The 12236-nt window shown below is 45.0% G+C and overlaps 1 protein-coding gene across 1 annotated transcript in view; it reads left to right on the top strand.

Moving 5' to 3' along the window:
- The first annotated feature begins 1551 nt into the window (after positions 1–1551).
- The window catches only part of zbtb16a (zinc finger and BTB domain containing 16a), a 134725-nt gene continuing 124040 nt past the window's right edge, over positions 1552–12236 (top strand). The window contains exons 1-2 of the mRNA XM_068601454.1: positions 1552–1757; positions 5215–6553. Coding sequence (XP_068457555.1) covers positions 5304–6553 — 1250 coding nt within the window. The 5' untranslated portion in view covers positions 1552–1757; positions 5215–5303. The remainder of the gene's footprint in view (positions 1758–5214; positions 6554–12236) is intronic.

Below are 12236 nucleotides of genomic sequence, written 5' to 3'. Positions count from 1 at the left end.
TGCCAGTACATCCAGTACTTGTTGAGACATTTTATTGGTTTATTGAAACCTTTACGTAAAGGTTTGGGGACTAACTGAGTCGAAAAGGAACATGAATGTCTTTACAAACGAAGAACAAAGATATGAATTGACATGCACATGGTGCTCATATTCTCCGCTTTCTTCTCCTCCTCCAGCCTTGATTTTCAAATCAAACCGAGACAAACGAAACGCTTAAATGTGGGACGATTTGTGTTTGTGACTTTGGGAACAAAGACAAAGTGAGAGCTCACTCGGAGCACTTAAAGGGAACACAACAATAGAATTAAAATATTGTGAAACCAAGCCATCGGTAAGAGATAAGCCCCCCCCCCCCCCCCTGTCAGTGATCATCATTAAGGCGAAAGTATCAATCAAGTGTATTTTTTTAGAGAAGCTCTCAAGTATGCTTTTACCATAAAAGACTCGGAGAGGTATGTCAGGCCAAACAATAATGAGGCGCACCATCCACTGCATCCTGGTTATTGGTCAACAACAAAAACAAGAGGAAAATTAAAGCTGAGCGGAGAAACAATCAAGGGTTGTTAATGCACTGCAAAGCCATTCGCCCGAGAGTCGTTCACTATATTGATCATTAAGGACATTTTTTTATGAGACAAGAAAAAGAAGTGCCACTTGTTCCCAGTGCAGTTTCTTTAGTTTCATGGCCTTCCTTCAAATTAGTGTCAGTATCTTAAAACTAGTCTGCTTCTACAAATGACATTAGTTGTTTTTTTTCAAATTCATTGCTAGATCATTTCTTTGAGAAAAACATATCTAATTCCAGGATTCAATAATATATATATATATAATGTATAATTGAAAGTTATGCCATTTTAAGTAATACAAGTGCTTCATTAAATCTGCTCGATCTGACTTTGATGGTTTTAAATTTCTTTAACACTCTAACAGTCACATTTAATACTATTTATATTATTCAAATGGTTTGAATATTGAAAGAAATATGCTTAAAACTTTGTTTGAGTTTGTACCACATATTGAAAATCAAATCTATTACCCATTTCAGTAAAGTCAGTATTGTTCCTTCAGCTTTAACACAATACAGTGAACACTTGTAGCATCTTGAGAAGGCAGATTTCAACCTGTTGAGACTTGTGTTATTATCTTTTTTACACATTTTTGGGGGGTTTACAATCTTAAAACTATCTTTTAAAATATTCAAAATATATGCTGAATAACATTTTACATTTCATTTCAAAGACCCCTCCGAATGAATCCTGTCACAGAGGATGAATCAGTCCGCGTTGCATTCACCTCCGCCGCCACAAACGCAAGTACAGTTCCATGTAAAGCTTCGAGGGGGCTTCAAGAGTGTACACTTATTGACTTTTCCTACAGGGCCGCCAAACCACTAAGTGTGCCCCTGGCGGGAGTTTGAGACCAACTGTAGGCTGCATGCGCATCCAAACAGCTGGGAGGGAGGCCAGTCTCGCTCACCTTCCACTGCCATACTGTAGCGCGGCCGTTTGACACGAGACAGCCCCCTAGGTGTCTCACTTCCTTAGCGTTTGTGTGGCTGGAGCGCAGAGCCGGCTGCCCGCCTGCCTGCTGCTCGTCTGGATGACTGGCTGCGTTGACGTCAGCGCCGTGTTGATTTGCTAAGGCGAGGGAAGAAAGGAGTTAGTGCGCGTTGAGAGAGCGGGTGCTGCGAACTGCCTTTTACTATGCTGTAGCTCCACTCCCCCCTTCACTATACGGAATCCAAACGTGCAACTTAGGTGAGTACCAACCCGGGCGAAACGCGGCTGCATGTTTTCCCGGCGACAAGTGCCAGACCCGCTGCTCTGCATGCGTCTGCCACTGTTTTCTCTGTGTACTTTCATTCACCATGTGGATGTTTGGATGCGTTTTGATAGCGCCGGGGATCGTTTTTTGTGTGTGTGTGTGTGTGTGTTGTCCCCGTTCAACCTCCCCGCTGAAGTTGTACAGCGAACGCGACTTTGGCACGCGAGTTGGATCTGCGCAACGGAGCGCCGGATGAAAACAAGTGTTTTCCTGATTGCGCCGCAAGGTGTTAAAGTTTGCATTAACGCACGGTAGTGTATTGTAGAGATGTTAAGGTTGACGTAACACCCCCCAGCACCCACACCACAACACCCCTCTCCCCCTCCTCCTCCTCCCCCCCAAGCGGTCTGGTTTAGTATGCTGGAGATCGCAGCTAGAGGACGTGAGGTCTGGCTGTTTCACCGGGAGGGAGCCAGACAACACATGACGCCCCGCTCCATGTGACTTTACTGGAGAGAAATCGCGTTTGCTCGTTTTTGATGGAAATTGCGCATTTAAAAAAATATATATATATATATTATTTTTTTTCAAAAGACAGCGACACTCTTGCCCGTCCTCGTGTCTCCAGTCGCACCGGTGTGGCTCATTTAGCCGTGATGACATCACGAGCAGGAGAGGACTGGGGACACTGGTCTTTTTACTCGAAACAAACCCAAATCCAGCCGCCGCACAAGTCACGCCACACGATTGATTGACGGGCAACTAGACGTTTGACTGGTGACCAATAGTCGATTTGCAGGAGCACGCGCGGCACGCTGTGTGAGGTGGGGGAACTGGTAACAGATGCAATGGCAAATTGATTTGTTATCGAGATCGTCTGATCTCTCTTTCACTCTCTTTTTCCTCTTCACCCTTCAGGCATCTCTCTCTCTCTCTCTCTCTCTCTCTCTCTCTCTCTCTCTCTCTCTCTCTCTCTCTCTCTCTCTCTCATTCTTCCGTTTGAGTGTGTCTGTCACGGTGCCACAAACAAAGTCCACCTGTGCGTTGGTCTGAGGAGGGCTGGCGTAAGATTCTGGCAGCTGTCTGTCTCGGGTGTACTTTTTTAGCACGCTCAATGTCTCTGATTGCCCCCTCACCTCCACCACCCCCCCCCCCCCCCCCCCCCCCCCGGGTCCTCAGAGACGCTGTAGCGTTTTGCCTTCTCCACATTTGCGTCTGTCAGTGCGGCTCGTGGTCTGGAATATTGAACGCTGTTTATTCTTGTTGTGGCTGGGTCGCGCCGTGGCAGACGACTCGTGATGCGATTGATTCTGCTGCCTTTTTTTACATTTTTTTTTTTATTATTTATTTTTTACTGTGAAGTGAAGTCTCCCTAAATGTGTGTTATTGTCAGCCCCCCGCACACACACCCCCTAAACCCCTGGCTTAATGTAGTTAATGTAGTGCGTGGTGTTTTGCATAATGCATAACGCGCAGTATAATTTGTCTGGCGCGGCTGGTGAATATGAACGCCGTCTAGACGCACGTATAGCCCCGTCCTTTTTTTCTTTTTCTTTTTCTTTCTTATTAATAGAGAGCCGACAGACGCTATGAAGTCCCCCCCGAACAGCAACTTTGCATCGTGTCCCGCTGTAGCCACCACGGCTCGGTTGGAAGCCCCACAGAGCGCAACAAGCATTGATCATTTACGGGGCCGTAAATTGGAGCTATTGGCATACCTGTAATAAAGATAATGTCGGGTTTTAGACATGACCTTTGTTGACTGAGAGGCTGAGCTCCGCGAGACGAGAACCTGTGGTTCCATCAGTGCCGACCTCCTCTATGGATTTTCTCGTTGTTCCAAAAAGCCAGCAAGATTATGCATTTTCCACGAGCCTCGCCACAAACAATAGCTGCCCGCTTCATTTAGCTCCTGCATGTTCTAAATTAAGGCTTCTGTGATTGTGAGATTGCATGTGTGTAAATTAGACCTTTACTGATATTTAAAGAAGAAAGAAGGAGAGCAATAAAAGAAAAGTCGTCTAGCTTGAAGGCTGGTGATATTTCCTCGTGTGTGTGTGTGTGTGTGTGTGTGTGTGTGTGTGTGTGTGTGTGTGTGTGTGTGTGTGTGTGTTCTCAGGCGGGGAGGAAAGAAAAGAAGTGCTCACGAACTTCTCTATTATTCCCCATTTTTGAAAAGAAAATTAAGCTCTTTGAAAAATGACTGTGTGAAGATTCTGAAAATGAAGCTTTTGAAAATTGAAATGCACATTTTGATCTACCAGGAGCGAAATGATCGCCACAACTTTGTGGAAATGTGTCATATAATTTAGTCATACTGAACAAACTGAGGAGATCATTGGACGTCAATGAGCTCATCCAGGATGTGGGTCAATGGAGACACTTAGCTGGAAGCCATTCATTCTTTCATTTAGCACATATGTAGTGGCAAGACTGTTGTATTTAATTGCCACAATGAAGAGAGCATTGTTTCAGTGTATGTTTTAATGACCATGTTAACATAGGAGTCACTGAGGCAATCATTCATTGGAAGTACACACTAGTGAAGCTATTTATTTTGAGCCCTTTTCATTATTTTAGTGTTGGTCTGAATGCTGCAGATATGAGGCCATGCAACATGTTGCCCTCCTAACTTGCACGCAAGAGTAATGCACTCGTTAATTTGGATGCTCAACATCAGTGAGTGCGAGTGTGAGCAGATCAGGGTGTTTGGTGCCGCAGCGTTGTTTTCTTTCGCCTTGTTCTGCTTTGCTTTCCTTTCCATCCATTTCTGGCCGCTGCTCTCTGCTCCTGTCTGTGATGGGAATACTGAGTAAGATGCTATTTAATTTCAGAAAGGCCGCTGATGGTCTTTGTGAGTGAGGCAGCAGTGGGGGAAAAAAAAAACTAAACACAATTCACACTTGTTTAACTATTTTGTGTGTTCATCGGCGTCAGATAACCAAATGAAGAGCTCTTTTTAACATAACATATGTTGGACTGATTGGTATGCAGGGTGAGCCTGTCGGACAGCTCACAAATTGTCTCTTTTCAGAAGTCTACAGTCGATCCTCTCTGCTGATTTTGACGGCAGAGGGTGTTTACCATCCCCACCGGATGTTTGCATATTGAAACTCCACTGACTTCTCACTGACAAAATAAATGGCAGAAAACATGAACCGCATAGATTGCCAAAATTATAACCTTTCTTTCCGAAATGTAATTACTGAATGGGCCTTGCGTACCTTTTTACAGTAAGGCAATTGGGTGATCATGCATTTTTTTTTGTTGCCATTTCATTAAAAAAAAGAACATTAATTAATTCAACCTTTTTAGAGAAACTAAAATAGTAATGCATTTGTTTCATTTGAAAGCATAAATACGCGTGACTTTGTTCTACATGACATTTTTGCTGTTGCTTCAGAATTTAACCGAACTGATTGTTCTTCTTTGTTTTATTTCTCCATACAGGTTTCATCTTGTTTACAAAGATAGCTAAAAACACTGCTGAACGGGGAAGGCGAGCCTCATGAGTCGGCCTCGTGGATTGCATCGCCATAATGGATTTGTCTAAAATGGGTATGATACAGCTCCAGAACCCCAACCATCCCACTGCCCTGCTGCAGAAGGCCAACCAGATGCGTCTGGCCGGGACTCTGTGCGACGTGGTCATCATGGTAGACACTCAGGAGTTCCACGCTCACCGGACTGTGCTGGCGTGCACAAGCAAAATGTTTGAGATCCTCTTCCATCGCAGCAGTCAGCATTACACCCTGGACTTTCTTTCACCAAAGACCTTTCAGCAGATTCTGGAGTACGCTTACACTGCAACTCTCCAGGCCAAGGTGGAGGACTTGGATGATCTTCTGTATGCAGCAGAGATCCTGGAGATTGAATACCTGGAAGAGCAATGCCTCAAGATCCTGGAAACCATCCAGTCTTCCGATGACAATGACACGGAGGTCAACCTTAACGATGGGAGCACAGAGGAGGATGATGAGCGCAAAGGCCACAATGGAGCCAAGAACTCCAAAAAGCATTCCACGCAGAGTCCCTATCTGTCAGGTGCCCAGCAAGTCGCCATCCTGACTGGTATGGTGGATCAGAGTCCCTCGGTCTCCACCTCCTTCGGTGCCTCCACCCTAAGTCCCACCAAAGCTGCTGTGGACAGCCTGATGAGTATCGGTCAGTCTCTGTTGCAGCAGGGCTTTGGGGGCGAGCAAGTACATCACAGCAACTCCCACCCCCTGATGACTGAGATCAAGACTGAAATGATGCAAGTGGACATGGGTGGCAATGGCCACGACAGCCCTCCGAACATGGAGTCCAGTGCCTCCAGCAATGGAGAACGAAGTGGGGAGGACAGGAACCGAGACGGTCCGGGGACACCTACCAGGAGCAGCGTAATCACCAGTGCCCGCGAGCTGCATTACGTTCGCGATGAAGTCATGGGCGACCCTCAAGCTGATGTCAGCCAAATGGGGCTGGAAGCAATGGCCGGGATGACCGAGAAACATCTCGCCTCGCTGTACGGCCTACCTGCCAATCTTAAAACAGACGCCTTCATGTCCATGCCGGCATCCATGGCGGCATCCATGGCCTCCACCCTCCCCATGTCCCCAGCCCTGGCAATGTCTATGGACTTCAGTGCCTACGGGGGACTCCTGCCTCAGAGCTTCATCCAGAGGGAATTCTTCAGCAAGCTCGGGGAGCTGGCTGTGGGCATGAAACCAGACGGGAGGAACCAGCACGAACGCTGCAATGTTTGCGGTGCAGAACTACCAGATAACGAAGCTGTCGAGCAGCACAGGTAAGCCAAGTTTTCTTTTGAGTCGCTGTCTGTTGTTTTGGTCTTTTAAATGTAAGGTGCCTTTTTTTTTTTCTTTAAACGAATCACATGCTGCTTTACAAGATTGCTTTGGTTGTTTGCATTATACCCAGCAGAAAGTCAATCAACATGATTGCTTTGTGTAACCGGGACTAAATTAGAAGGCACACTGCCCTGTTTAGTCACCTGTTTTTGACCTGTTTTTAGGGAATAGGGGAAAAAAATACAATCATGTCAGGAACTCTGATGAGTAACAAAATCAGTAACCCATCCACACTTGTATAAAATATGAGTAGGTGCCGTCCCTTGATGGACACAAACGCTAGGCCCGTGTGGATCAGGCCCAGAGATCCACTGCTTCAATAACTGCCCAGGTGACTGCTGTCGTTATATTGTCCAAGACCATTAGTTACGCCTTACAAGATGTGGGCGGCAGCTATCACACACACTTACCATTCTGGACCTGACTAACCTCCCCTTTCCCATAACTGCACAAGGGGGGGCCCTTATTAGCTTGATAATTGGAGCAGACGGTCAGCTCAGGAAATGAGTGCTGAACCCGGACTCGTGGACAAGGAGGTAGTTCTCGGACAAGGGAGTGGCAGTAAATCAGTGTTGCGCTATTTCTGTCAATGTCTGTGAATACATCAAGGCCTGGAAACTGCACTTAACATACTCTTCCTGCAACTCAAAACTGTGTTTCTATTCATGGCATATATTTTAACATTGTATGCATCTGTCAAAATTGTGTCTGCCACAATTGGAATGGACTTGCATCACTTCTTGTGTGTTTTGTGACTGCAGGTCTTTTTGTTACATGAAGGCCACCTTCTCACCCTGTTGTGTTTGTTTTAAATCGGTAGGAATGCAGTGGTTAAAGTTCACCTGAGGTTTTGAAGCCCAACCTCCGTCCCCTCATACTTGAGCCGTTATCTTGGTATGCACGGCTAAAAGCTGATTCAGTCCAAGCATGTCAATGTTGTCTGCAAAAAATAGGGACTCTTCTCCAAAGAGAAGAGTCCTTGTTTGCAACCATACACCAACGGTTGTGCAGTTTTTTTTATTTTTTTAATAACATTTTGATCGTGTGGTGCAGTCAGATAATTATGTTTTGTTGTCGGGGTGTTGGCAGTTACTTGTGAAAGTGTAAATGTATGTGGCCTTCATGAAAAGTGCCTATTAATCAGTGAATGAGAGGGACATTTCTGCATTGACTGATACTATTAGTCTTAAAAAAAATAGAAAAAGAAACTGTAGAAGTGAATGTTTTGTGATGCCTGTGATCAATTCTTCCAAAGCGAGCTTTAACAAAAGCTTCACCAGGCGCTGTAGCGTCAGAGCGAGATGCAGTATTGTAGTCTCACTGCGTTAAAGGACAGGCCACATTAGTCTCTGTCTTGAGAAAAGTCTGACGTGTGAATCGGTTGCCTGTGTTTCAAGAGGAATTTCATCAATTCGCTCAAGCCGGGAAATCTTGTATCAAAGGAGATTTCCAAACCGTTTCATGCATTGATCTTGCCGCCTCTCCCCATAGCATACTAATGGGTTAATTTAGACGGGTTGATACACCGACACGACACTGTTTAATATTGTACGCGCTGTCCTGACAGACTCCTGAAGTGTAGAAATCAAACATTGCATCATCCGCTGTCTGCTTTGCCGTCCGCACATGAAAGGTCTGCTGCGCTACCCTGAGATGCTTGATAATTTAGACGCTCCTCGTGTCCTCACAAACTCCAATGTGGGTCATTTGATAGCATATAAAGTCTGTTTTTTTCTTTACTTTTTTTTGTATACAGCCTGTCAAGCCGCCCGATTCTTTTGATGTGAATGCAAGATGTTTTATTTCAGACGAGCGGAGTCGTGTTCCCTCTGACTAATTACACATCATTTCCCCACAGCCACGGTGTCAGGGTCACTGCTACCTCTGCAACAAACCCATAAAAAAAAGTTGGCAGAGTTGACTTGGTGCAGGCAGGTCAAGTCAAACACGAGCGTAATTATTGCCAGATGTGGCACAGGTCGTTGGTGTGAGGTGTCTGTGTGTGCACGTCTATGTTAAAATGAATGCAACAGAAAGTGCCCACTTCCTGTATAAATTCAGTCTCTGCTCCCTTTCATTCCTCTATGCCCTGGATTGTATCATGAAAAAAAACACCCCCCCAACCAGACTGAATACATTGTGTATTGCCTCCACAAGTGGTGTGTGAGGACACACAGGAGATGCAAAGGGTGGGCGATCAGCAAAAATAACATGTCATGGTTTTTCTTTTCAGGCAGGATCACGATCAATAAACTTATCAGTTTTTTAAGAGCATTTTGCAAGTTATTGAACATTACAACCACATTATTTTATCTATTTAAAGATGAAATATTACAGAAAATCAATTTCCATTCTCAAATTTAACACTAAAGTTTCTTCAAACACGTAAATGTTACTTTTCCAAATATTTTTCTGGTACTTTTCGATACCCACATGCACCACCGTATTGCAATAATTCATATAAATTAGTAGCCGTGCTGCACTGCTGTATGGAGCCGTAGATCTGAAAGTAAGAGACTGTGCAATGTAGCATGATACCGTAAAGGCAGATGATGGAGACATTTTAATCATTCATAATCCAATATTGCACAACCTCAAGAGGCAGGGTTTCATATTCGTACAATGTTAACGACTTGTCAGATTTGAGTATTTCCTTTTATTCTTTGATCACATAGCACCACAATGAAACCAACATTTTGCTAATTTTGGACCATTGTATCTAGGTCAAGTTGTTTTGATGCTGGTGTTCATCTTGGAGAACTTTTTGCCTTTTATTTAAAATTGAGATGTCAAGGTTTTTCTGTGTTTGGAAATGAAACTCTTGGCACAAATACAAGACTCACACCATCTCTCCCCCCAGTAGTCCACCCTGCCACCTCCCTACTGACAAGCCTCGATGTATTCCTTAAAGAGAGCCCGGGGTGACTGTTGTTGCGGCTTCGGGGAGACAGGATTACAGCAATATTTTAGTAACCCTTGCACTGAGAAAATAATCAACACAGGAAGGGCCTGAGTGATTATTGGGAAAATAAATGCATGATGCAGGGGCCTAATTCTGCCGTGGTGGGGGAAAGAAGAAAGAACCCTCCACTGCTTGGTATTCCAAACACAGCATCCAATTCACGGGAACTAGCCTTGGGTTTATCTCTTTCACTTAATCGTCCATTCTCATGCAAATGACTGACCCTCGCTGTAATGTACATCACATAAGTGAAAAAAGAGCCTATTTGAAAGGAGCGCTTTTCCAGCATATAGCCGTTAAACATTACTGATAACCATCAATGCTTTAACGCTGCTTTTTCATAATACAGCCAGGGTTTTCTGATGGAGGGAGGGACGAGGGGGGGACATGACAAGTCAATGAGTCCTCCGTTATTTTCTCCTCTCTGTTTTCTTAGTTATTCTTTGTATTGATGGAAGCGTTGGGGTACGAAGTGGGAGTGGTGGAAATAATCACCCCTGCCTTAACCTCCGCACGCGCACACACTCGCGTCATTACTTTTTACACACATTCCCCTCAGCAGCAGCAGCAGCAGCAGCAGCAGCAGCCAGCGCTCACTCTTCCATTTCCTCTTCTTTTGTGGCAAAGGGGTACGGCGGGCGCTCTAATACCCCGGGCCCCAGGTGTTTAAACAGTGGGCCTAAGGCCCTTATCTATGCATATCAGAGTGGGACAGATAACCCTTGGCACTCCTCCTCAGTAAACCAAGAGCAGATTGAGCCCAGATAGCGGCCCATAGCGTTTGTTGCAGGTGATAACGATGTATGCACACACACACATATAGCCTGCACAGTGAGGTGAGGCCAGTGGAAGGTTTACAAGCACACTGACACTTGTGTGCTTTGGCCACTATCAACCATTAACCACTGCTTTCTGCCTATACATTCACGCCATGAGCAACTGGGTAGTTGGGTTCAGATGGCCACCCTGTTGACCGCTGTTGTGCAAGGGGCTGAAGACAAAATGTCACAATGGTTGGTAGACGCTGTCTTAAAATGACTTTGAGAATCATCTCTCCGCTCAGGTGATACCAAAGTCAAAAGTGTTCTTTTGCAAAAGTTTTATTGTATGTTTTCTTGATTTACAGGGGTCTTTCACAGTCAGCTGTGCTGGTTTCCACTTCCTCCTCCGGTTGGTTCTGTGGATTCATTTGATTAGGATTAGTTGACTGAATGAGATTTGCAGATAATCCATCCATTGGCTGTGGGATGACCACTAAGAAAAGTCTGGTGTAGCCTTACACATAAAAGTCCCTCGCACACAGTGAGGCATACAGCTTATTATTTATGGGATTAGTACACAGTATCAGCTGATGCCCAAAGTCAAGACATCGCTATTGGTATCGGGATTAAGACATCTGAAAGGGAAATAACCAAAATGTGCAGTAGTTCTGATCTAAGGCCCGACACTAAAATGAGAGCGCTGTTTGATGAAACGGAGCATTTTTTATTTCCATATGAATTAATAGGAGGGTAAGTGAAAGGAAAACTTCACTGAAACACTGTGGAATGCTCAATTGCACCTTTTTGTGCAGGACCTTGTCGCTAGTGAGGGTGACAATGATTGTGACGAGACTGGAACAATATTCCTGAGAATAAGTTGGAAAATGTTGTGCATATAGCTAAAAGGATCGCTGAAATTGTAACCTGTAAACATGTTTGTTAAATGGCATTAACACAAGTAGCTTTTGCTTATACGCTGCATTTGGTGTTCTGTTGCTCCGCTTCCTCAGACAAAGTCAACCGTTCATTCCACCAGCGCTCCCAATTTACGAAACGGGCCAGTTTGTCCCCGAGTTTGTGTTCATTTACAAATGCACCCGGTGTCCCAGTCCTGCCCGCTGTATACAGTAGCTCACCTTTTGATCTTTAAATAACTAAAGCAGTTTCAAGCTTATGATCCTGACCTCTAAAACTGTGGAAGCGTTTTCCTGCTTCCTGAAAGAAGTCTGTCAACAAAGCATCCATTACATGGCAGTGGATTACCCTCTATTTGAAATCACTCAGTGAGCTAAGTCTCCCCCAGCTTGCACTCAGAGGTACAGTACATGTTGGTGTAATAATCCAACGGCACGAAAAGCCTCACTCAACAAAAAACACTTCTCCAAGAAATACCTCAACCGCAGACAACAGCGGAGGGCTTATTCAAGCCCGGCTGCCACACCGTCTCCCTTTTTTTTTATCTTCACACAGGTGCTTTTTTTTTTTTTTTTGCCCTTATTGGAGGCGCGGCGTTTTGTTCATGCCCCTGAGGAACTGGCGCTTTGACCGGGCCCACGGTGATAGCCGCAGCGGAGGCAGCTGCTGGCTGAGGCCCAATTATAGACAAGCTTTAAAAGGCTCTGGTTGAACCGTAAAGATTTACACCGCCATCGCTCTGATCTCAGATCTGGGCTCTGTCCTCACTGTCAGGATAGGGAGATGCATCGATTAAAGACTTAACACGGGGGGCTACATCAAGTAGAATGGCCGACACACACGCGCGCGCATAAACCGACGTACAGATCAAGCATTTTATTGTCACGCAGTCTCGCGGTGTCGTCAAGGGCCGAGTCACCGCCTTAAATCTGGTGGAGCTGATTTTTTTTTTTTCTTATATGGGAAGAATTCAGTTACTTTTTT

The sequence above is a fragment of the Clinocottus analis genome, unplaced genomic scaffold, assembly GCF_023055335.1.
Source record: "Clinocottus analis isolate CAN_PGR_092001 unplaced genomic scaffold, fCliAna1.0.p SCAF_5, whole genome shotgun sequence".
NCBI classification, from domain to species: domain Eukaryota; kingdom Metazoa; phylum Chordata; class Actinopteri; order Perciformes; family Cottidae; genus Clinocottus; species Clinocottus analis.
Note: the sequence above shows the minus strand (reverse complement) of the source record. Positions and strands in the feature narration are given on the sequence as shown.